Raw genomic sequence first — 26942 nt, 5'->3', positions numbered from 1 at the left:
CGTTGCTTTAGAGTAGTGCTTGGAACAGTGAAGCACTGGGGTGATCTGATGATTTCCTGCTTTGATGGAACTCTGGCAAAGGCATAGCACTTTGACAGTGAAAAAACAACTCCAAGACTGCAGCAGGTAATGGTGATGAATTTTAATAGGAATCTTTGTCTCTGAATAAAAGTTTTATGTAAGATTAAGTAACTACTAGTGCTCCTTCTGGAGGCAGATGTAAGCACACTAACATGCTGCTACTTTTAGCCACCAGAGCTTCCTTAACATTTTCATGGTGTTCTAGTGATGAACTGACTTAAGCATTCCCTCTTCTGTATTTTTTAATGTGTTTGGTTTAGTTTCATTTGTAAAACTTTATATACGATGATGTACTTATCCAGCTGTTTCTGTATGTGCTTTGTCCTGCAACTTCGCTTGTGATGCTTTTATATGGTGAGAGTCCAGATAAGAGTCATAGTTACTGGCCAGGGGATAGTATTCTTAGAGTAGTTCGAGTTCAAAACTGAAACAACCGAAGTACTGCCATCATAGAAATACTGAGAGTTGATTATCACCACCAATTTTGATGATACATTTTTCTAAAGAGTATTTGTATCTGTTTACATTTGATTAATATTTAGTGCTTCAAGCAAAGGACCAGAATGGAAAAAAAATAAATTCTGTCATGACATCTGTCGTTCAATTATCATAAAACTAACTGGAGATGTTACAGTTACATTCTGAATAGTAACTCTAACAATTATTGGATTTAATATCTTTCACAAAAAGTCTTCAGAATAATTTAGTGTGGATAATTGCTCCTGAGAAATTCGAGTGAGATCAGAGAACTTTGTGGCTGTCATTGCCTTGCACGTCACTGCAAGTAATGAAGATTTTGTCATTAGAGGTTAGAACATTCTGGTGGCTTGGCTGAAACCTGATGTGCTGAGATGATTTTTCCATATGTGTGAGCCTTTGGAACCTTCTGACAAGTGTTTGAACAAGGACCCCAACAATAATTTGTACTTTCAAGCAAGGCAATACCTGTATTTAAGTGACTGCCAAGTTTATTGAGATTGAAATGAGCAATGTAAAAAATCTTTATAGAGACGTACATTAGACTAACATAGATGTGATAAATGCTATCCTAGCAGAATTTTTTTTTGTTACAAAAGCATCAGCATGACCGAGTGTTTTGTTTCACCACACTAGCATTTTGTCTGCTCCAAGTCATGCGCTCAAGTATCTGTGTTGTCTCCAAACCCAGAAAACCCCTTCTGCTTGAGAGAAAAACTGAATAGTTGTTTTCTTCAAAACAGAGCCAAGAAAAGCCTTGTTGCGTCCTGTTTCTGTGTCTCTTTATTTTTCCAAATGAGCAGCCCTACCTTCTTCAGTAATCCCTAAAATGACAGCAAGTTCCTTCTTAAAACTTGTAAATAAAGATAAAGATCGCTTGTTGCTGCAGCTTACTGGACCAGATTTTTCAAATGAAACTGAAATTTGCTGTTAAGGTCAGATTTTAAGGGGGAGAGTTTGGTTCCTTTGTGGCATTAAGTCTATATACAGACTTCAGAAAGCACTAAAGGTGTTGCTTGCTGTGGTCCTCTGAAAAACTGGCCCTGTATATCAACAAGGCATTTAAAATATGTTTAGGAGCTTGATATATTTGTATTTCAGAGATGATTACCAGCAATAGTTTTGTTGAATTAAGTTAAACTTATTTGGATATTCCTTTACATTTCGTTGTATACTCTAAATGGCCTTGGTTTCTTTTGAGAGTTCAAAGTAGTGGGTGCTGAGCTCTTGTCTATGTGGTCCTGACTTCTAAGCAGTCATACAGAATACTAGATCTCTCTCCACAAAAGTCATGTCCAGTAAAACAGCCTCATTAATTTCATGGGTTTAGGCCACGTTTTCTGGGCAGTCATGATTTTGATACAAGCACAGGGTAAAAAAAGTAAGTTAAAAGTTTATTTTTAATGACTCAATGTGAACTATACCATTGCTCTGCTTCTAATATAGAGAAATATTTGAAGAATACTATCTTAATAAGTAGCCCCAAAAATACCAGGGATGTCTGTTCTCAATTTCTGCTAGTTGTGTAGGGTTTTACAGAATTAAAAAATAATTTGTACTTTCTAAAAATAGCAGTGTTTAACATACTGCCTAATTAAAAAAATACTGATTTTATGTATCTGTCAAGTATGTGTAGAAAGCTTGCTGTTTTTCAACCCTGCTCCAAGAGCGAAGCACCTGAGCAAGGCAGCAGTGTGTTCCTGGCCTTGTGAGTCACCACCCAGAGCACTTCACCCCCTTGCTGACCACAGGCAGCCTGACCTGGGGAGAGCGTTGGAGTGCTGTACTTGCAGGGTTTGTCTGTGTATCTCCTTTGAAAAACACGTTATGTCTTCTCACAATAGTAATCTTCTAGGGTAAAATACAGACTTTGTGTTCATTGTTCCGGAGTTTATTGTAGGAAGTAAGAGTGCTTAACTTTGCTTCAATTTTTATCTTGCATCTTAGCATAAGAAGAGCTAGTTCAGCTGTGTTCTAGGAAAGACACACATTACTTTGACTTCAGGCTGGGATTTGTTTGCTTTACTGGGCACATTTGAGGGGGAAAAAAATAATCCAGTGATTAATCTGTTTTCTATTTTGCATTTTAGAAATTAGATTTCAAACATGTGTATCTTTCCTAATGGTTCATCTTCAGAACAGAGTCTGTAAGTCAAATTAACTTGAGTGTTCCTATAAGCCATGTTTATCTACACAGGGAAATTTCTCATTGTGGATACTCTAGGATATTTGTTATGTGATTATATTCTAGTACGATTATACTGGTATAAATCATGGTACAAGGACAGAAGTGAGAGCATGTTTCTTTTTGTAGGATAGCCTGAAAATGAAGTATCTGCACCACAATTAAATTATTTTAATACTAAGATAGAGACAGTTATGGTAGTATAACCACCATAGAATAAGTACATCAAAATTTACTATGCAAAGCTGTTCTGTTTTTAAGCAGCATTGCCAAATTAGGTTTGTCCAGGGTGAGTGTTCTGTGAAACTTGCTTACAGTGTTACCTGTTCATCTTAAGCTGGGACAAAATGTTGAAATAACAGACTAAACAGAACTCCCCTTTCCATCAAAGGTCTCATTCTATTTCCTCTGTTTAGCTCTTCTAAGCATTATCACTTCCCAAGTTAGTTTAGTGAAACATATTTTGAACATACTTAAACTGATAAATGGAGTGCGTCATCGCCTATACTTTCAGAATGATTCAGTGTAGTAAGGAGGAGCTGTGAATATGTATATTATTTTTATTTGCCTCAATTAAACTTTACATACAGTGAAACCAAGATTGTTATCCTGCCTGGAAGTGCAGGCTCTCTAATGAATGAGTTCAGGGTTTCATCCTACAATTCTGTCTCTGAGTCTGGGGCTTATCTGTTGTTGCTTCTTGGAGAATTGACCCTGTATCTTCTCAACTGACCAGCACCTTAGAGAGCATTCATAGAATGTCTCTTTTTGTACAGCATGTTACGAAGTTATGAATAGAAATAGTTTTCTTGATTATTGGTGAAATTTAATTTTTTATTATTTTTTAATGGGAAGTGGTTTAGGCTCTGAAGCAGGAGATTCTGTTCCTCAAAGTTTTTCATCCTGGCAGCACTGTATTCCCTGGAACATTGCATTAAATTGCATTTGGCTAAACAAAACAGATACTTGCTGTTAAACATTTACTCTTGCAGCAACTTATTGTTGCAGCTGGATGTGGGAAATTTTAAATGAGCTTTTAAGTTGTCATATTATTGGAATGAAGTGTTTACATAGGATCTAATGAAAAGTTAAGGTATTAAAAAAGAATATTCCTGGGAAACTGAACTTCTTTTTGTAGTCCTAAATTTAACTACTGTTTAAAATTTTTTATTTCTATTTTGTATTGCTTAATGATGTTAAACCTAGATTTCTAGTGGATGTACACTTAAACAAAGAAAAAGTAAGCTTTAAACTTTTGGGCTGTTGGGCTCTTTCTTTTCCCCAATTAAACTAAAAGAAGAAAAAAAAAGAGAGGGGAAAAAGAAAATACTTCTGTGTTTCCAGTGGCAGTGTTTGTTTCCCTGTGCTTGATAACTTTTTACTGATATCTAAATAAGCAGCTTATTAATGGATTGTTAGTAATAGTTATGTGAAAATCAGTAGATAAAACATTTAGACAAACTTTGTAGGAAATTACAACACAATCCTTGAAAACGCAAAACTAAAAATAGTGTGATGTGATTCATGAGATCTCTGATCATAAATTCTGAGTCATTAAGCCACTCCTGTAGGGAGTGAAACTTAACATGCATGAATTCGGACAGAACCTCAGAGATGGGGAAACAGGATATCGTCTGCTGGTGCTTGTCATTGTTTTATCTGGAATCAGACACTGTTTACTTAACTCAGACTTCCAGTAATAAGTAGATAATGTATATAGGTGCAAAAATGCAGTGGATTTAATTGCTGACCTCAAAGCTCTGTTGCTCTTCCTCTTGCAACACTGCTGGGTAAGCTCAGCTTAATTGAGCTGTTCTTTCTCTGTTGTACAGAACAAATTTGGAAGCACTTCAGAAGAAGCTGGAAGAACTAGAGTTGGACGAACAGCAACGAAAGCGCCTTGAAGCTTTCCTTACCCAGAAACAAAAAGTTGGAGAGCTGAAGGATGATGACTTTGAGAAGATCAGTGAGCTGGGAGCAGGAAATGGTGGTGTGGTCTTCAAAGTATCTCACAAGCCTTCTGGTCTCATAATGGCAAGAAAGGTGAGTGCCTCAAAAATAGGAACTTAGGGATGACTTTTATTAAGGATGTTATCTCTGAAATTCAGTGACTTTTCAGAGAAATAAGTGGGGTTGACACATGAGAATAAAGACTATTTAATGCCAAATTTCAGAGAAATTGATGTGTTTCAAGCGAGTGCAACCCTTCCTACTTTTTAATCCTAAACTTCCCAGTTTTTCAGAAATCGTGTCCTATGTATTAGTAATTAAAGGATAGGCATTCATTCCCCCTTTATTTTCTTCCCCTTCCCCATTTTGATAAATACAGTCTTTTTGTCTGGGTATATATCTTTCAAAGAAAATGTGGAAGACTCACGAGTAGAAGGCCTGAAAGAAATTACTGAAAGGTATAAATTAGGTAAAAGTGACAATATCCTGTATTCTGGGCCATAAGTTTAGAGGAATGGAAAAGATATCATCAGTCCAAAGATCTGCCTTCACAGCTGCAGACCCAAGAAGGGCCTCTGGATGATACTGGAAAAAGTGAGAACTCACTGAGACTGAGGGAATGCGTTGGAGTACAGTGACATCTCCTGTTCTGTAGTTGCATCATGGGGTGCAGGTGGCTTCTGTGCTAAAAGGTATTTGTCCTTCTGGCAAGAGTATTTTTCAGTGATTCAGCTTTATGCTTTACAACCGATAGCAGTTGTGACCTAGTTTGCAAGAGAACTGAGATGTTTAACTGAAATAGCTTGATGTTTTAATCCTCATTTTGTTTGTGTGGAGCTTTCTCTTTCAATATCCCTGGGAACCAAATACAGTAAGGGAGATGCATCTGTGATACTGCCTGATTATTTCTGTTTGGGTACCTCCTGCCTCTTCCTTCCAGGAGCAAGGTTCCTTGCGCAGGTAGCACTTGTTATGAGGTGGTGTGTGAGGACATGTGCTGTGGCACTGCAGTGGGCGAGACAGCAGGCAGGCTGCTGCAGCTCATGGGAAACAAAACTTAGCCTTTGGGAAGGGTAAAACACAGGTCACACACAAATCCCATATCCCATTATTACACTACTCTGAAAACTTCCATTCTTTTAAATTAAGAAGTTGAAAACTTCAGGTGTTGTGGGGTTGTTTTTTTTGGTGTTTTGTTTTGTTTGTTTTGGTTTTTTTTTTAAGAAGAGTACACTGCCATCTTCAGCAAAACTGAAGGAAAATGTGCCTTTGCATAACTGGTCAGTACACTGACAGTTTGGAGAGCAGCAAAGAAAAACGCCCACTTCTGAGGTGTGAGAATTACAAAATACACAAATCACTGGGATTTCCTTGAGCTAAATCAACTTGATTTTTTTTTTTTCCCATCTTCTGTGGGTTTAACAGGAAATTTTGCCACAATTCGTTAATATCTGATGCAACCGAGATGTTTTCTCAACTGCAATTTTTCTTTATTGACTAAAATTTGATTCCATAATGTCTCTTAATCTTCCCTGACACAAAAGAAATACACTTCTTGTTTTGAATGGGATAGTGAACAATTTTGACCAGTCTAGTGGAACAAAGTGTTTTATGCAGTCTCCCCCTTACATTTAGATTCAGTTTGGGGAGTTTTTAATTTAAGGCTCAGCTCATTTCTTCCACTCAGGCTTTACAAACACCTGTGCAGATACTTTTCAGCAGCTGCTTCTGAGTCAGTGTGTCTTTGACACATTTCCTTTAGACATTTGTTCATGGCTGTTCTTCAACATAAAGAGCTTCAGTTTCTGAACTATGCATAAAAACCAGATAAGTGAAGAAAATGTGCTGGAACAAAGTTCGATGGGTAAGTATTTTGTGAGGAGATGGAAATCCCACCTTCTGCATAAGGAACTTGTCTTGAATCTATTATGCCATAATGAGTATCTCAAAATAGTTTTATTGAAAGGGAATGTTTTAGGAGTTTTAGTAATTTATTTTACTTTCCTGTCATAATCAGAATTTGGATTCTTGATAAAATACTAATTTTTTTGTTGTTGTTGTCCTTTTGAGTTAGGAAACTATACAATCTCTTCCGTTTTGTAATAGATGTTGGTTGAAAGTATCTTTTGGTTGAATTCTGAAGGAAAAAATAAACTCATTTGGAGTCTTACTGTTAACTCCTGTAGCTTTCAAAGATGAAAATGTATCCTCTTTAAAAAATGTCCCATTGGTAAACTTGCTGCATAACTCTTTGGACTTCCTTGTAATTTTTTTGTAATCCCATGAAATGTTGCTGCTGATTTATGATTAAATTTAAAAAGTTAGTCCTATGTGTTGCTGACATTGTCAGTGGTTTTAATAGATTATGCCTTAATAGCTGTCATGCATTAACACCTAACCAAAATAGGAATTTTTTGGCCATTTTTAGCAGGAAATTGTTAAAGGGATTTGGAAGTTGTCTTGCTTGGAGATGACATGGAGGCAGAATGCTTGGGTAACATGAAGAACATCTGTTGGTTTATATAATACAGTTTATTTTAGGGATAACTTCTGCTTCTTTGTTTTTTTCTCTAAATCTGATATCTTTTATGGGTGCTGATGTTTCAACTTTCTCGTGGTCTATTGTAGTGTTTTCCTTTCCTTTTTTCCACTGAGAAAATAAAGATGGATTATTTGCCAGTTAAATCACAGAATAATTGTGGTTGGAAGGGGCCTCAGGAGCTCACACAGTCCAACCTCCTGCTCAGAGCAGTCAGATACGAGATTAGAGTAGGCTGCTCATGGCCTTGTCCAGCTAGGTATTGAAACACTCTGTGAACAGCTTGGTCCTTCTGAATGGCACTCTGCTACTAAGAAAATAATAAGAGTGGGTTATTTTACAGTTAATTCATCTAGAGATCAAGCCAGCTATTCGAAACCAGATCATCCGTGAGCTGCAAGTTCTACACGAGTGCAACTCTCCATACATAGTGGGCTTTTATGGAGCTTTTTACAGTGATGGAGAAATCAGCATTTGCATGGAACATATGGTAAGTACATATATATATATATATATATATATATGTGTCTTAGCTTGAAGTTAAGAGACCACTAATGCAAAACCTGAATGTCAGCAGGAGTTAACAAAACAGACCTTTCTGCATGAATAAAGAATCAAATACCATGTTTTGGATTTACTGTGCAACTCTGAGGTTGGGATTGATATGATCTGTTTTATTTTCTTCTGCAGTATCTGCCCTTCTGTAGAAGTCAAAGCTGTACAAATGTAGCCTCCCACTTGCTGCTTTTTCATCTGTGGTCCTTTTTCTTTGTATTAAAAAATATTTACCCCATTCTGCTACTTAGGCACTTGGTCTGATTTGGGTTTAGTTTTATTTTTATGCATAATGGTCCAGATCACTGTGATACTCTATGATAATGAGAATCTATTTAGTCTTATTTACACAAATCCACATTTTGTCTCCTTTTCTCAAATTTTACAGAAAATGCAAACATAAAGAGTAGTGCACAGGAAGTGAACAAGCCCAGTAGAATCTTACACAAATTTTTTAATGCCAAAAATATTTTTAACTATGTTTCATTTTAATAGAAAAGTACACGTTCTTCTCGGCATCTGTTTGGCTTTCTTAACCATATGGAACCAAACACTAAAAGTAAATTTTCTGTAATTAAAGGTCAGTCAAATTTTTTACCTCATTTGGTAGAGGATATTTTTAACAATACAAAATACAATAAATCTGAAGACCTTTTTATTTTTCCCTGAGAAAACTCTCTTTGGAGAGAAACCTTATTTTTTCTGGAAAGTACATGTGATTGTTTTAATGTTTCTCTGGTCTTACGGAAATTTTTAGAAGAAATCGATGGTTGCTTAGGAACAAGTGATCATGATCCAGTTTTTAAGCATGTGCTAGCCAAAGAGAAGGTGTGCATACCCCAAAATACAAATGGCTATTGGGAATTATAAAGACATTAGTTTCTCAAAATTGAAAAGAATAATGAAAAATAGGAAAATAGAAGTTAAAAATTACTGTCTGGACATTGTTTCAGAATAAATTGCTAGATGTCACAAATGTGCACATCTGCAATTGCTAAAAGAGTGTGTATGTTAATGCATGCCAAAAGACAGATGGTGGTGGTATATAATTATATGTAGAAATAAAAGGCCTGAAGAATCACAATTTATTTGTCAAAGAGAAAATTAACAGGAGCAATCAGAGTTTACATGTCCCTAAGCAGGGAATGATATATCTGACAGTAGGCAACTATTCAGTTTAAGAGATGGCAGTATAAAATCCGATCTTTGAGTGCTGAATCTTGTCTAAGTCAGACTGGATACAAGATTTTGCACATAGAACAATTGATCGGTGAGATATGAAATAGAGAAGGTAGATTATTAAAATTGTAGTCTTAATTAAGCCATTAAGCTGTTGTCTTAATGCAGATCATTAGGTGGAATTTTTTTGGATAAAAGATTAAATGAGAATTTCCATTGTCTTTCTTATACGTATCTTTCAATTACTGCCAGTCAAAATTCTTATTTTTAGTGGTGAGGTACAAAACATAAGTATGAATACGTACAAAAAGTTGGAGGTGGAAAAGGCATGGAACTTGAAGATTTGAGTGTTTGATATTTTTAGGTACATAAATTCAAAATTGGTGCATAACTTTGCTTAGCAGCAGGTATTTAACAGGCAAAAGGATTGGAGTCTGCTCCTGAAAGACAGTGAAGGCTGCAGCCGACACTAGGCAATTGAATTATGTTCAGCCTCTTTCAGGATTGGAGCTAGCCCACTTGGAGGGAGAAAAAAAAATAAAAGGTGTTTTTTCTGTATGAAATCTTTGTTAATATACCGGTATCTCAGCAGAGACAGCTGTCTAGAAATGCAGACTGGTTATACAAGAGATTTATATAGACTTTTTTTTTCTTTTGGTGTATTTTTAATCAAGTGCAATTTATGTGGGTGTGGGGTTCTTTTTACAAAAATATATGATAAAATAAATACTTATATACTTCTCATAAGAGTTTTAGATTTTTAGTTGTCAAAGAATAAAACTTTGCATTCTGGTTTTTCTCTTTACATGTGTAAATGGTGATGAAAACTTCCAAAGTATAGGTTAAGGCAGAAGGCAATTATTTTCTCTAGTTGGATTTTTGTCTTGAGTACTGGAAAATGTCAGATGCTGATATGGACAACAGGATATTGTTTTTTAATTTGAGAAATAACTTTCTAATTTCTTCTTTGATTGCATATTCTCTGTTCTAGAGAATCTAGAACTTATGCACAGGCCTATTGCTGAATCAGTTGCTAAAAATAAGTAGCTTTTTTTACAGTTTTCCTTCTCAAAAGCTCTTAGCAACAGTGGAATATATTTGACTTTGGGGGTGCATGCATTCAAATTATTTAAGCTAATAAGATTATCAAGGCAGTTACTTACCACAGAACTTTAAAAACACTTCTTCCTATTTTGGTTCTTTGAGAGCTGTGCCAAATCAACCCTCCGTCCTTGGAAGCTGGCAGAGTCACCACAGATATGCAGAACTGAGAGACCAACTTTCTCTGAGTAGGATCTCACCAGGGAGTTGAGGGGAAGAGGGATCTGGGTTTAATTACGATCGTGGGGTGCCCCTAGCACACATTATATTCAGGAAGAGAACTCTGTCTTTTCCAATGTGATGAATTCTCATCTCTGTAATTGGGATCATAAAATCTTCTATGCTGCTTCAATCTTCAACATTCTGTCTTTGGAGGAGGAGGGAGTATCATGGGATGGCTGTGACAAGGAAAAAAAAAAATGTTATTGCATTGGGCTGAAAGTTATGGAAATCTGTAAAATTCCTAACACTTGGTTGACAGCTTTTTGTGAAGAGTACCCCCTTAAGTTCCAAATCATGGAAATGCTAGTATGGAAGATCATTGTGTGAAGTGTTTATTTGAGTGGATGTTGTTACTGGCCAAATGTTTGTTTAAAATAAACATAAAAGTGACTAATTCCTACTGGGGATTTTTTTTTTTTTTTCAGATATGCACCATAACAATGTTAAATCAAACATGAAAAGGAATACTTTTGTTCTCACCAGATTCAGACTACAACCCTGTTTTAAATGTTTTAGAGTGATTTGATTAAATCTTGACTATTCACATATTTATTATTAGGATGGCGGCTCCTTGGATCAAGTACTGAAAAAGGCTGGAAGAATTCCAGAGCAGATTCTGGGCAAAGTTAGCATTGCGGTAAGTGTGTTCATCGCTCTCGGAGGCTGGAAGTGGGTAAGTTTGTGTCTCGGTGTGATAATGCCAGATCCAGGAAGCAGCCACTTCAGATGGACTGAAGGATGCAGGAGAGAAATACTAACGGATTTTTAATCTGGTTGCTTCTTTTAAAAAGCATTTGTTGTACATGTCATTATTTGGTAGCTCAGGGCATTGAAATGAGTAACGTTCTATTGTATTTGCTTTGATTTTCTGCTTTTGTCTCAGTTGATGCTTCTGGATGAGAACAGAATTAACACTTCATTTAAAAAATTCAAATGTTACCTTTTTGTATCTGTTGTGCAAAATTTCCAGTAAGGGGTTGGTTAACTCTGTTTTTCTAGTCTGAGCTGGAAGTACAAATTTAAAACAAAATACTGATTGGCAGTGATTACCTTTTGGGATTTCTGTTATGTTGTATTCAGTTGGAATTCTTGTACAGACAAAGCACACAATTACCTCTTCTGCTTCATAAATTAAAATATTTTCTTTCATTTGTCTTTAGGTAATAAAAGGACTCACATATCTGAGAGAAAAGCATAAAATAATGCACAGAGGTGAGATAAAATTTTACACTGTAGCTTTTCTTGAACATCCATAAAATAAGTGCTTTTTCTGATTGCTTCTTTATGGTTCCACATGACTTTGGTTCAGAGGAGTTGGGTAGTGCAAGGCAAACTTTTTAAAATTGACATCTCTGACTATTGTGTATCTTCAAATTCTCCTATTTTCCTGCAGTTTATCTGGATTTATAATCCATGCTTAAACCTGGTATGTTTGTATTATATGTGCATGCATGATTCTGGCTGTTTGCAGTTGTTTGCTGCTGGAGTGACTTGGCCAGTTGGGAGTATGTGCTACAGCTGGCAATCTAACTTGAGACTGGAAGTACTCCCTTTGCAGTAAAGATAGAAATATGTTGAAATACCAGAGTGATTCAATCTCTATTTCCCTTAAATACCACATAAATATTCCTGCGTTTTCTGGGAGCAGGAGAACACTTTTTAAACACAAGTGATAAACTTCTAGGTAAACACAGACAGGCACAGAAGTGGAGGGTGCAGTCCCGGGCAGTACTGTGCGCTGGGGAAGCTCTCAAACGTTTGTACCTGCAGCAGTGGCACTTGGGCCAAGGTAACTGTTGCCTAGTGTAGCTGCACAGAAGATACACCCTGTCTAGTACAGGGGTGGGCAGGATCTTTCTCAGAAACATCAGCACTTGAAATGAGGCAACATATATAGAGGTAAGCACTTCATGTAGATTCCATTCCTGCACTCATTTAACTGAGTGAGAGAGAAGCAGAAGACAGTTAAGGTATCTGTGGGGTTTTATAATGGCATAATTAACTCTGTGAATAGAACTATATTAAAAAATCATTGTCCCACTGTATCTATTTCTTCATTGCAAGTGCTAGTCTTCTGATAGTAACAGATCTACTGAGTGTGACAAAAAAATCTTTGGAGAGATTCACAATTAAAACCTCTGACCTAAAATTAATTTGACAGTTCAACACTCATTATTGCCATTAAAACTTTTAAAAGAAAGTCACTATTTCTACCAGCTGTCTTACATTCACATGCTATTTATAGACATCTATCATGCTAACTTGCATCTTTCTTGGACTGAAAAGATTTTAAAAACATGAAGCTATATAAAATGAGTGTGTTGCATCTGCACACCTGAGATCTTCAGTTAATTTACTGTAAAATAGACACATGGCCATGTTTTCAGCTTATAGTTGCCCTTTTTAAAATCCAGCTCTTTCATTAGTCTGTTGCCTATTCCATTAAACAAAAATGACCCTTGATATGGTAAATTAATAAATTCCATTATTCCTGACATCAGTGTAAATTGAAGACTGGAGATGAAGCATTTCATGGTTTTGTTTGAATGGCACTCTTCATTGCAGTGATCATACAATATGTATAAAGCATGCCAACTGTTCAGTGAGTTTTGTACCATATGAGATCAATCTTCAGATTATAAAAATATCTTCATCAGACACTAATATGTGTCTGAGTTTACATTTGTTGGCCAGAGCAAAAAGAGTAATTAGCAATCCTGGTTTATACAATCTGTTGTAGGATCACCTTACACAATAAACACAGTCTTACTGTGTTTATTACACGTTTCTGGTTTGCCTTTTTTTAAACAATCAAATACAGCTCTCCCTTGGGGAAAGGAGGCTGGAGGTAGACTCAGTAGAGATTTCTAATGGTAGTTGCAAAGTCATTTGTCTCTGTGCAGAGCATAAGGGAGACTCCTGGGAAAGGGATCATCTTATTTCAGGGCATACTGGAAGAGTTACTGTTGAATCTCATAATTCTCAATTCAGCCACAGCAGTGGTTTGTTACTATGTGGGTTGTTGGGGTTTTTTTTAAGGCTGGCTTCTGAGACAGAAATTTATTTTTTTTTTTAGTTTTACACTATGTAAATTGTAAATCCAAAATAAAGCCCTCCTGATCTTGTTTAAGTGCAGCTTAACCTCACGGTACTAGCTACATCAGAGATTACATTTAAGTGCACGAACTAACAGAAATTCCTCTTCATTGCTTACATGTTATTGGAGTGAATGTGCCCTGCAGTGTAAAATTCCATGTACAAATTGTGATTTTTATTTTCTCAGCTCAGTTTATGTGCTGTGCTCTGACATCATCAGGAATACATGACCTTGTATACTTTCTGCAGAAGCTGTCATTGAAATGTGTGATGTCTGATAAAGTGGGAGCTGAAATGGCATTGTGGAAGTTGATCATGGCTAGTGGTAGCAGTTAAAAGGAAAAACGGTCAGAACAGTGTTTCCATCTCTTCACATACAGAGCCAAACTCACTTATCTCTTGACAAACAGAGCCAAATTTCCTGGCTTCTGTCTTTGATACTGTCCACCAGTCTCTTACAGGTTGCCCTTTCTGCGTTATTTGTAGATGCCCATACATAGAGTTGGACCTCATGTGTAAGCACACTAGACTGAGCTGTTACAGCTTGTCTTTGTTGAGGAGGGTCCTGGTTCAGCTTCCTGCATGTCAGATTTCTGAGTGAGACTGCAGTGTGAAGTTCTCTTCTGGAGGTGGATTGATCCTGAACTGTATACTGGCTGTACTGTTGTGTGGTACTCTGATTAAGGAGGAACTGGCAGGTGGGAAAGCTGTAATCCATGAAAAAGTACGTGGACTGAAATGGTGTCAGTAGGGTTTAGTGTTGTCAGAACATGCTTAGTTAATGTATGTCTGAATGTTAAACATGGCTTCAAAATGCAGGAATACTATTGTAAATGTACTGACTTCTCTGCTGTCTGACATATTAGATACTTGGCCTTTTTGTAGTAAAAACAACAACAACAACCCCCAAACAAAAACAAAACAAAAAACCCCTTCTTACATTATAATTTTATTTTCTTAGGCTTTTTGAATTTCTTACTTGTTAAGAACTCTTGGAATCATATGGCCCTGGGTTAAGGATGCTACTTAGTGAAGCTTTTTAAAAATCACATCTTTGATTATCCTCTTACATGTTCCATTAAACAAAAATTATGATATGGTAAAGTAATAAATTCCACTATACCTGACATGAGTGTAAATTCACTCAAAATAGCTGTATTGCCTACCCAGCAAATTAATGTACCATTCTCAGTATTTTTGGTTGGGGATTTCTTTTTTTATGCAATGTAATGCTGCAAAATGAGACGTTATTGTAGGGCAGTAAAACACAGGACTTTAAAACATCACTGTAGGGAAAAAATTCTCAGGAGTGTCTTCCAGAGTGAGGATTCTATAAGATGTTAACAATTTTTCCATAATGATCAGCATAAGCTAGCATGCAGCATTCTGAATGCAAGAGTCTGCTCTTAGGCAAATAATAAGGCTGTTCTGAAAGGCAAGAATAAAAAATAATCAGCAAAACTTGTCAGCAACATATTTTCTTGGCTTGATCAAGAAGTAAGGACAGTCATAAAGGACTGCAAAATGCCAAACAGAATATGGTAGCTGATTCAGCTTGAACAGCTTCCACATACAGAGGTATCCTGGGCTAAGTGTACTCTGAGGAAAAGTACTCACTTGTCATTATAGACAGCTCAAGGAAGAAGTCAGTAGGGCTTATTAAAGATGAAATAGAAAATACAGTCTTTGTATAGACTGTTAGCTCATCTGATGTTCTGTGCTTTGTTTTGGTCCTCTCTGCAACTTTTCTCATGTCTCTGGAACTTCTGAAAGACAAACTGGTGGGATATGAAGGCACAGAAAAGGAAGAGACAAGGAGCGTGACTGTGATAGATCTTTTCATCGTATCTTCTAGTCTGTTAAATAACTATATTTGTAGCAGGGAATGTGACAGAAACTGCTACTTCTATAGTCCTGTTTACCTTTGTGGTTAATACCAGAAGGTGCTAAATGACAAGGAAAGAAATGTAACTAATTACAAAGTATGTTGCTGCAGGTTCTTAAGACACAAATCTTTTTCTTGCTGTGTTTTGTCCCTGGATGAATAAACCCCCTGTAAATTAATCAGAAAATAATTTTAGTTGGTTTTGAGCACAGTCTGGAAAGTTTCTCTCTGTAGTCTCCTTTTGCATCAAAGTGCTTTGTAAGATTTCTGAACTCCAGTTGCAGCTGGCAGCTCCAGGGTAGGAGGTGTAACACACAGCAGGGATGCTGTCAGCGGTCTGTTCTTGTGAGATCCTGCCTTGGGAAATCAAAAGTGATTGGAAGATACCAATAATGTGCTGCAAGACAAATATGTTCTCAAGTATCTGGCTACTCAAGAACTTTGCTATAAAAGAAATTCTTGCCTGATGGTGTTGTCATAATGTCCAGAGCCACCTTTTTTTCAGATTGAACTAAGTTTGTGCCTGTGGTTGAGAGCAGGGTTCAGGCAGGGGAGGCATACTTCTTAGAGAGATTACAAGGCATCCTGTAAATCCTGGAAACTTCTTTGTATTAACTAGCTCCCTTTTCAGTGTCATATATCCATGCCCCTGGACTGGCTAAGGGCTTCTCTAGAATTGCATGGCTCTGTTTCTGGGTTGTGTGGGGTGATACGTGAAACATCCTTTCATTTTCTTTAAAACTGAAATACTTGTGTAGCACACTTGGTTTTCCTTTCTAGATTTGTCCGTTTCTTTGCAAGTTACAGCATAATTTTGAAGGATGCCTTGGCATTCTTGTTTCATTTGGCAATACAAATCTCCGGTTTCTAGAGAAACCGCTTAAGTGCTCAGACACTTTGGAGTTAAAATAGCATAACATGCTACATTTAGAGGGGTGGAAAGACAGCAGCCTTCCAAACACATGCTTGGATCACACTGGGCACCTTGCAAGGAAAATGAAAATGCTCTAAAAGGCAAGCTTTTATATCAACTCCAGTGAGGACTCATGATGTGCTGTGCTGTTGTAAGAAAGGTACAGTGGGGATTATCAGCTAGAAAAACACTGAAGGTGAAAGTTAAATCTTTAAAAGACCAGGTGGATTCTAGAGCATGTAAGATACTTATAAAGAAAGTGTCATTTGGTTCACTGACAGTGGAATGCTGATGTTATTTTTTTCCATTTAATTATGAACATGAAGTATTCATGAGCTGTAGAGATAAGCAAGGATTTATGTCTGTGTTCTGAATTGAACTAGATGTGTGTAGATAAGCAGTACAGATCTAGAGGCCATATCCATAACTTGTTCAGGCTCTGCTGTGCTTCCAGCATATTTTGCAAACATTTTTTTTTCCACCTTGCTTTTACACAGAACTTTAGGTGCAGATTCCTCTGTAGCTGGGAATCTCTAATCTCTGCTGCCTGCTTCACTGCACCATCTGCTTGTTTTCCTTTTTTTTTTCTTGCTGGAATTTTAAACTGATAGGTCAAGCTCCTAGACTGGATTCTTCCTTTTCATTGTGAAGTGCACTTGTGGTGAGGTCTCTACAAGCAGTCAAAACTTGCACAAAGGAGGCAGAATTTTCAGAAGTTTCAGCTGTTGGTCCAAAAGGCCTCTAAAATCTCTTTACTGAAGCCCTGCTCAGAGTTAACCAGTATGTAACATTCTGTTTCCTGCCTGGTAAAAAGCTCCACAAACTGCCCAGTACCTCTGCCACCCTTAGAGGAGGAAAAATCTATTGAGGACAGCAATGTTTATAAGCCAGTTACTTTCCTAGGGATGGGGAATTAAAAGTAGTAGCTACAAAGCACATACCCATATTCTTCTTCTATAAGGAGAAGGACTGTACCTGGAAAAAGCAGCTAGGATTTTCTTTGTGGTAGAAGCAAGACGTACACAGGCACATCTTCCTCCGTGCTAAGACCAGGGAGTAGTTTGTGTTGGATCACTGTGTGGGTTTTCTATGGGCTGGTGCTTGCTCTAAGCAAAGTGGACAAGCTGTAGGCTCGCTGTCCTGTAGCTGAGCCTGGGAGAACTTGTATGTACACAGATCATCACAAAACACTGTTTTCAATGTCCCTGGACAGCTTCAGTTACCTAAAGAGGTGATGTCAGGAACCAGAAAATGTAGCCACAATTTCCAAAAGCATGTAACTTTACTGAAGCTTCGCTTTGTTCTTTCAAAAGGAGACTGGGGGAAGAAACAGCTAAGATACAGTTTTGTCCTTCATTTCCAATCTCCATGGGTCTTGTTCAGTGAGGCATAACCTTCTGCATGGAGATGTTTTTCCAGTGATGAGGAGTCACATTAGTATCTTTCTAGTGACATCCTGTTGGTGTCACAAACTGAGGTCAGATCCTGAGTCACTGAAATGAAAGCTACCTGGAATATGTTTATGTTTAAAAGTGAAAACCAAATGCAAATGTGCTACAGACTATAGACTTCTGGATCTGCTTTTGAACAGCAGAGTCTAAAGTGAAATTCTGATACACTGAGCTGATCTCTTTCTTCAAAAGCAATTTATAGTACCCTTTTTTCTGTAGCATTACTTTACAAATGTGAGCTGTTGATTACCTATCTCGATAAGGCATTGGTAATGACCAGCTAAGCAGCAAGATACAATAAAAAACCCTTCTTAAGCTGTAAAAGAAATACTGAACAATTGTTCTCTGTACCTTTGCATTCATAAATAGCTGTTATTAGTTGCTTAGCTACCAGTGACCCTTATTAAGTTTCCATTTAGAAAAAGTGATGAATTCAAAATTATGAGGGGGTGCTATCACAGGTAAACAGTCTCCAAGTATTTGAAATGCAGAATTTTAGTAATACAAGAGGCTTTAAAAAAAAAAACCCCAAACCCACAAAACAACCACCACCAAACAAAAATGAGACCACCCCCCAAAAAAACCCCAATGTAAACCTAAAACAGCAAGCACACGCTCCCAAGAACTGTTTTGCTGTAGGTGATACATGCTTATGTACATATGAAGGCTAAAGTTAGGGATGATGGTGTGGCTGCCATAGTTCACTGACCTTTTTAAGGTGAATACTGGTTATTTCTAGGCAAAAGAACATCGTTAAAGAGGATAAGGGATAGAATTGTGTCATAGTTAGAAGGGAAACAAAGGGAGACACATGGTAATTCTCACCTTTCATGTTACTTTCATTGTCAGATTTCCCATTTTATCTATTATAAATATAAATCATCCATTCATTTTTTTCCAGATGTTAAACCATCTAACATTTTGGTAAACTCTAGAGGTGAAATCAAGCTTTGTGATTTTGGTGTCAGTGGACAACTGATAGATTCTATGGCAAACTCGTTTGTTGGCACACGCTCCTACATGTCTGTAAGTACAGATTTTATAGCTTTGAGTTTACTGTACGTTATGGTAGAGTTATCACAATCCCAGTAATCAAACAAGAAACCAGCTATTGCTGTTACTACTGCTGTTCACAGTTCAGTGCTTTCTGCATTCCAGGAATATTCTAGTATCAGATGGGGGGGGCGCGGGAAGGAACTGTTGCAATAAAAGCCAAGCAACTTGGAATATTTTATAACACTGTGAAAGAGATGCACTTGTGTCTACGCTGCAGAATCCAATCAGTTAATGCACTTGGGTTTTGTATACATGTGTCTCCAGAAAAGCCCAGTGTTTATAGTCTGCTTTCCTGATGAAGTGTGGTTCTCTTTCCACTCCAGTGTTTTGCTGCGGTCACTTAAGATAGGAAAACCGCTGCCTCACTAGTGATCCTGTTGTGACTGTTCCTGGGAACCCAACATGTCTGCAGCAACACAAGAAAGCATGGGAGTGGCTAGTGTGGGCAAGGCCGCAGCAACTAATCTATTTACAGGGTGTTCCGTATTCCTGTATATGATGAATACTTTGAAACTTGCTCTTCAGGTGAACTCTTTGCATTATGTGAAAGTCACAGTTAATGGAAATAACAGGTCTCTTATGTACTCACCTTGTTCAGCATACAACCAATTAACTTAATCAGAGTGTTCTGAGATTGTGCTGTAGGATTGAAACTGTGTGGGCTTAAACTTGAAGGAAAAAAGCATAATAATACTGCTTCTGCTCAGCATGGGACCTGCATTTCAACATCAAAGAGTATTCTCTTTTTTGTCATTTAATATTGGTAACGTGATTGAAATAAAACTGTGGTTTATGTTCCCACATACATCTAGGGGCTGTTGCTAATTAGCAAAAAAAATTCACAGCTCCATCTCTTGCGGCCCCTTGACACACTACTGGCTTTCCCTTTTTATTCTAGTAGAAGAAATGAGAGCAAAGTACTGTTTGCTTTCAGTTTTCTTCAATTTATTGCAGACTGAGATTTAGCTTTGCTCTTTGTCTTCATATTTCACAGACCAAGCCATGATGGTGATTTTATTTATTCTTTTTAATAGTGTCTGAAGTACCTTTTTTTGCAGTATCTCTTAGCATACTTTATCAAATAATAGCTATAGAATTGTTACATGCCAAACAACATCCTGTGCTACCATATGAAGGTGTGTACAATCAACAATGTTTAAAGTCTAAGAAAACATATTTAAGTTAATTTTTGTATAACTAGTACTGTATGTGTTGTTTCCTGCTTTTTCTCATCCACTCACTACTTCTTTGCACTTAGATTTTATGAAAATCTGTTGTGTATCTTTGTTTTTAGGCATCTTTATCCCTTGTCCAGCAATTGTGTAGTTTATCCACATGGTTTTAGAATTAGCTGAGGTGGGGCACTGGAGAAAACTGAAATATAATCTCAGTAAATGTAACAAAACTATCACCCGTTATCACAGAGGGAGGTGATGTACAGTAGTACTGCATTCTTACATTCTATAAGTTTCAAATTGCATATATATTTTTCCAGAATATACATACAGTCAGGCAAGAATCTGCACCATTCTGGTAAAATATGAGCTTGACTTTAAAAAGAGAACAGAAAAGCTGAGTTAATGTTTTCTTTGAGAAATCTTAGTAAATATGGATCCAAGGGTGATGTAGCTGGATGTATTATAACTGTAGAAACCACATGCAGCACTCAGCATAGTACTGATAAAGCAGGTGCAAAAACTAAGTGAAAGGAGTTAGTTAAGGACTGATCTTATGTTTTAGTTCTTTAAGCAAAAACAAAAGATGGATACACTGATCAAAACTGGGGATCTTTGGAGCAATGTGACTCAAATATCCAGATACGGTTTCATTCATAATTCAGCTGATTAAAAAGTTCCATACCTAAATATCTTTCCAGTGTTTGAGTCTCCTAAAGACAATACAAAATATACTTTTAGCTGAGTCTCTCACCTGCAGACATTTTTTTAATATTTATATTAGCACATGCATATATATATATATATATATATATATATATATATATATATATATATATAAAAATTAAAATCTACCCGGATTCTGTGTTTGTCACTTTCCAGTTTGTTTTTCCTTGAGGAAAAATTTAAGCCTATTGTGGTTTTGTTTGTCAGGTCATAATGTGTGAGTGGTTAAGCTGTCAGAACATGTGTCTGTCTTCCTACCTTGTATATATTTTTCAGTCATTATACTGCCAGGAAAAGTCTGTGACCTGCATTATGCTTTATCATTCAGTTTGTGTGTTATGTTTTGTTATCATTTCAATGGATTATAGAGCTCAACTATTTATTTAGAAAGTATTTGAATGTGGATCTAAAACTGCAGTATGCATGTATGTAATAGTCCTTGCATAAATGCATTTCTGATGTAGGGACCTGTCAGAATGGTATCAGCTGAGAAGTGTCACAAACCACAGGATTATTGCTAGAGCACCAGGTCACTTTTGGACCCATATAGAATCAATAAAATTACCTTCCCTCTCCTTCCCAAAGCAGAAAACCAAGAACAGCTTCTCAGGGAAACCAAGTGAATCTTTAATTGCCCATACTAGTTTTGCCTTCTTACTCCTTTATTATCCCACCATCATTAATAGTTGCAACATTTAGATATTTTGCTTACAAAAAATAAACAGCAGTATAATAGCATCATTTTAAGTTATTTGCAGTGGTGGTATGCAGTGTTTATGGAACTCCAGATAAGATATTTAAAGATCGATAAATCACTCACTGGAACATGTCATACTAATAAGTTGGGGTTTCATCCTTCATTTTATCCATGCTATTGCAGAATGCAATTTTTCTTTCTTGTTACAATACTGTTTTTCCTTTTTTTTTTTTTTTTTTTCTTTGTAGCCGGAGAGACTACAGGGAACTCATTATTCAGTGCAATCAGATATCTGGAGTATGGGATTATCACTGGTAGAAATGGCTATTGGCAGATACCCGATTCCTCCTCCTGACTCGAAGGAACTTGAATTAATGTTTGGCTGCCCAGTGGAGGGAGATTCTCCAGTCACAGAGACCTCACCCAGGCAAAGAACACCTGGACGACCAGTGAGCTGTAAGTTGCAACAACCTCTTAAATTCTTTTCTAATACCCTTCTCTGGCAGCTTAAAGCTCTTCCTTACATGCTATTGGTCTGCATAGTGTGGTGTGAAAATAATCAGGATTGTATTGGGCACCTGGCTCAGTCTTGCTGTGAGGAGGTATCTGAGAATCAAGGACCAGAGACCCTTTTGTTAACAACGGAGCTGTTCACGAGCACCATTAAGATCCCAGTCTGTTGTTATGTTTCATCTCTAAGATGTGGTGCTGACTAAAGTACAGAAGGACAATTCCCAGTGAAGTGAATGGTTTGGATCAGACCTGAAAACAATGTCTCCTTGCATGAAAGCATTACCCTGCTGCTCCACTTTTATTTCCTGTAAATCTGCTGGATGCCATGTAAGAATAAAACATGTGATTTAGCGTCTTCAAACACCCTTACCATGGGAGAAGAACAATACTGTAATTTTTCCACTTCTGTGATTTCTTCTTAGCCTATGGACCAGACAGCAGACCTCCAATGGCAATCTTTGAACTTCTTGATTACATCGTCAATGAGGTAATTGACTCTTTGGACTTGTACTAATACAATTATAATTTTTTTCAGCATTCCAGAATTTGAGGGGGTGTGGGGTTAGTGTTAGGGTAAGCCAGGTCTTCCGATCTTTAATTGTTACAGTATGAGAAACACATCCTTATGTGCATTGGCTTGATTTTAAATTATTCTCAGGAAAATTTTAGTTCATTTCTCTGCATAATTTAAGTAGCATTTTCCAGTCTGGATCATGCAACCTGTTAGGACAATTATTAGCAAACAGTATGATCAAGCATATACAAAACTGTTTTTTTTAATTCAATTTGTTTTAGTCTTATGAACAACCTAATTTTTATTACCATATCTTTCAAATAGCTAAGCTGCAAGACTCATTAAGAGATTGGTATTTTAGAACTGATTGTCTGTTTCCAGTATTTTCACAAGTGATAGTGAAACTCATGTGACTGCTGCTTGTGTCCTTCCAAAAAAAAAAAAGCATGCTCATGTTAGCTATTATTTGTAACAGCTGGATAACAGAATTGTTCTAGGTGAATGAATTATAAAGAAGTGTCTGACACACCTATGTATAAAGCACAGTAGGTGTCTAGGTCCCTGCGAAGGCTAGCATTGCTCATGCTGTACATGTACTGATAAATTGCTTCTGTTCCTCGTCTGCATGCACAATTCTCCTCTCATTACATAATATGTAAAATAGGTTTGTAACTTTTTAATATGACAGCACTAACTCTATCCTAAGAGTTAACACTGGATTACTTAATATAGTATGGCCCTGCTCTTGTAGCATCCCTGAGGAGGTCAGTTTAAGCTGAAAAGCTGCAGTAGTTGAGCATTTGGTAAGATTATCTTCTGCCACCTCTGCTATAGTACAAGCAGTCTCCAGCGTGAGCTGCTACATCCAGCCAAGTCTGTGCACCAGTGAGTAACTGAATGCAGGCCACATCTTAGCTCTCTATGTCCCAGTAACCCAAGTGTAAGTGCTTGAAGGACCCGTGGTGTAAGAATCAACTCTGATCTTGCAGCAAATGTCATGGAGAACAAGACAATAATATGCAGGTTTATATAGTACCTCATCTTTCTGTATCAGAATTCTTTTTTGAATTCAGAACCTGAACAAACTCATTTCCTGGGACAGAATATTTAGATCAAAAGGATTGTGGAACTAATGATGTGCAGGGCATCTTTCCTTCCCCAAAGTGGAGATTAGTAGTGAGGGAGAATAATGCTGTGTTAATTACTGCCAGCTGCTTTGAGCCTTCTTTAATGACAGTTCAAGGCTGTGTTAACCACATTCAGGTGTGTGTATGGGTGGGGGGGGGAAACACCAAAACCATCTCTTGTCTGATTTATTACTAAAATTCCTGAAATCCAGCAGCTGTGTGAGTAAGAACCAAAAGTTCCGAGTTGGTGATAAACTCAGCGCCTAATTTTATAAATCAAAGAGGGCACATCCTTTATTCATGTGCATGGAACCTGAAGTCTGTCTGACATTTAGTTCAGAGCTTAGCTTTGAAAGGCCTGGGTAGTGCCAGGGCTTTACAGCTTTACCCAAATACAGGACATAAAACTGGTAGATCTCTGGGTGGGTTGTGCATCATCATGTATTAGTTATGCTGAATGACTGCTGATTATTTTTTTTTATTATTATTTTTTTTAGCCACCTCCAAAACTGCCCAGTGGTGTTTTTGGTTCTGAATTTCAAGATTTTGTCAACAAATGGTGAGTATTTTTGCAATGGCTAAGCTGCAAAGGGGCACATTTGGGATCAGCCCTGCTGTCTTACTGTGTCAGTAACTTGGCAATCAGTCCCTACTTGTAGGCCATGGCAAATATAAAGTAATTTCAATTAGCAGATTCCTGTTTCTCCGACTGTTAATGTGCCTAAAGCTCATTTTACGGGCACCAGCTTGACAGCATATGCGTCCAAAGAGAACCCCAAAGCTGAGAGATGGGAAGAGGGGAACGATTTCTGCTTCTGTAGGTAACTGAGATCAGTACTTTCTCAGCACTGAAGACACCACAGTACTCATGGACAGCACGCAGCACACTTCTAAAGGAGAATCCTTTTCAGGGCAGCCCTCACGGCATTCCGCAGTGACTGTTCCATATGATGCCTAAGTCTTGCAGATTCCAGATGTTTTTTTCTTTCCTGATGCTTCACTGAACTAGTATCTCTTATCACAGTAGTCATTCTCCCTGTTTATTTAATTTTCCAATTGTGCTTCAGTGATACCATCACCAAAGCAATATATTCAGTGCTAAGGGAGGCAGTTCATCACAGTTCAGAAAGTTTATTAAAAGCTACGTATATGTATTTACTGTTTCCAAAAGGAAGCACAGTAATGCAATAGCTGTACTTGATACTGACCTTGAAAAGACTTGGGTAAAAGAAACTTGAGGGATGAAGTGGTTCATATTGTTGAATTTTTGTTTAAATGGGAATTTGATCTCTCCAGCCTGGTGTTAGACTCCTGCTCCCACTGAACAGTATCAGACAGCTCAGGATTTCATACCTAAAATTGTACCTGTGACACCTACAGAAGGGAATTGCTTACAGACCCTTATCTGTGTGTTAGAGGCACTACATTCCCTAATGCTTTCATCTAGAGTGGTGGCTTCTTCAGGCCAAAGCAGTACACCAACGTGATATAACTTGATCTTCATTTTAAAATATAACAGCGTGTAACTTGTGTAATGCTTTCTGTTTTCCTAGTTTAATTAAAAATCCTGCTGAGAGAGCTGATTTGAAGCAGCTGATGGTAAGTGAAAGTTCTTAACTTGAACTAGGAGCACTCCTCCATGCAGGTTGGATTCCTCAGCTGACCTGAGATGAGGTTCAGAGCATATGGCTTGGAGTGTAGTTTGTGGCCCTTGAGGAAAACAGCTCAGACAGTTGGAGGAGGGGCTGCTTTTCTGATCCCGGGATCAAGGGGCTGTGGGTTTCACACACTCCTAGAACAGGGCCTGTCAAGGAGACCAAAACTGGTGGTTTTCAGAGTCTTCCATTTGATAATTACACTGAGCATGTGACCTAATTAAATTATCATCAAAAGAATTTTCTCTTTCTTGGGTTTGTTAGTCAATAATAGAGTATACAGGGGAAGATGAGAGGACAAAATTCCACATACCTACAGTTAAGACATTTATTTTTATTATCTGTTGTGAAAAACATTTGCCTCTGTTTTTCTTCATCAGCTTTGTCTTGCAAGATCTGTAGAACTACTACACAGAAATACATCCTGCTTTTTTTTTTTTTTTCCATGAAATGATCTTACCAGTTTCAGTGGATCTTTTCATGGCATTAAGTGTAATACTAGGACTTAAGTTCTGCTGCAGAAAATAAAGTTTTCCCTGCCCTGATCCTGCTGGACAATGAGGGTGCAAAATGCAATCAGGCTCTTTCTATTACAAAACCCCTTTCTGTGTCCAGGCAGACATTCTCCAGAGTATCATCTCAAGTGGCTGAGTCACATCCTTATCACATACTGTGGTGTAAGCGCTCTGCAACAGGCACTGTGGAGGCAGTATTCCTCTGGAATACATTGCAGGGTGGACATTTCATGTGCTGGTTATTTCCATAATCCTGCAGAAAAGCTCTCCTGGTCACTTCCTGTGGCTTGCCAAGTTTTACAGCTAGCTTGAATACTGCAAGTGAACTGGATTTACTGTATTTCATGTTACTTGAAATTACTATTCAACAGATTGAGTGCTTGAATAATGATATTCTTCTCTGCTCAGATTCATGCTTTCATTAAGAGATCTGAAGCGGAGGAGGTGGATTTTGCGGGGTGGCTTTGTTCAACCATAGGCCTTAACCAACCGAGTACACCCACGCATGCTGCTGGAGTCTGAAGGTGGAAGAGCAAATCCTGCACTGTACATCTGTTAACAGCAATGCTATTTTGGTCCTATTTCCTCAGCTTGTACCTGTTCAAACATGTATTTCACCTCTTAAGGAAGAATGTCTTTATAGCATGTGCCAAATGGTCTTAAATTTTGTCATAAACTAATTGGTATTGTATTGGATTACATTCGTTCACTGACCAAAATGTAAGATGTTTAAGTTACAGTGCTTGCTGATTTTAAGTGATTATGGATATTCTTTCTTAATGAAAATATCACTGGGGGTGTTTACCCCCAGCTTGTTTGAACTTTATCAAGATTCTTTGTAAATCGTTGGTACTTCAATCATGCTTACCTAATCTCCCACGCAGAAAGGGTTAGGGATGCTCCAAAACTGTATCTGTCAAGCATGCTTTTGCTGCTGCCAAACTGTATCTGAAAGTTAGGCCTAATGGTTCCAGTTTTGCTGTTGTTTAGAGATCTCTCTTTCCAGGTAAAGAAGGCAAGAGCTCTGCATTTCTTGGAATGTACAGGGCAATATTCTAATTGTAGACTTGTTCATATTTCTATATTTATTTTTAAAACATATCATCATACTTGGATTTAGTGACGTTTGTCTTTCTAATTGATTTTTAAAAGTTAGCTCTTCAAAGTGTCCTACAGAACCAAGACCAAGATCCAGGCAATTTGCTTTCTCTTGACCTGAAGATTCATGACAACTGTGTTTAGTGTCTATAAAGTGTATGAAGATCCTCTATTGTTTTATTCTCTCAGATGTTTAGCAATGGATTCTCTTAATAAATATATTATCAAGTAA

The 26942-nt window shown here is 37.4% G+C and overlaps 1 protein-coding gene across 1 annotated transcript; it reads left to right on the top strand.

The window, feature by feature from the left end:
- Positions 1-26942, top strand: MAP2K1 (mitogen-activated protein kinase kinase 1). The gene is made up of 11 exons (XM_026856433.1): positions 1-126; positions 4576-4786; positions 7576-7722; positions 10849-10926; positions 11450-11501; positions 18536-18660; positions 21537-21744; positions 22224-22288; positions 23940-24001; positions 24996-25041; positions 26021-26942. The coding sequence occupies exons 1-11, from the start codon at positions 65-67 to the stop codon at positions 26132-26134; spliced, it is 1170 nt and encodes a 389-aa protein (XP_026712234.1). The 5' UTR covers positions 1-64; the 3' UTR covers positions 26135-26942.

The sequence above is a fragment of the Athene cunicularia genome (genome assembly GCF_003259725.1).
Source record: "Athene cunicularia isolate RWA chromosome 10 unlocalized genomic scaffold, athCun1 chr10_part1, whole genome shotgun sequence".
NCBI classification, from domain to species: Eukaryota; Metazoa; Chordata; class Aves; order Strigiformes; family Strigidae; genus Athene; species Athene cunicularia.
Note: the sequence above shows the minus strand (reverse complement) of the source record. Positions and strands in the feature narration are given on the sequence as shown.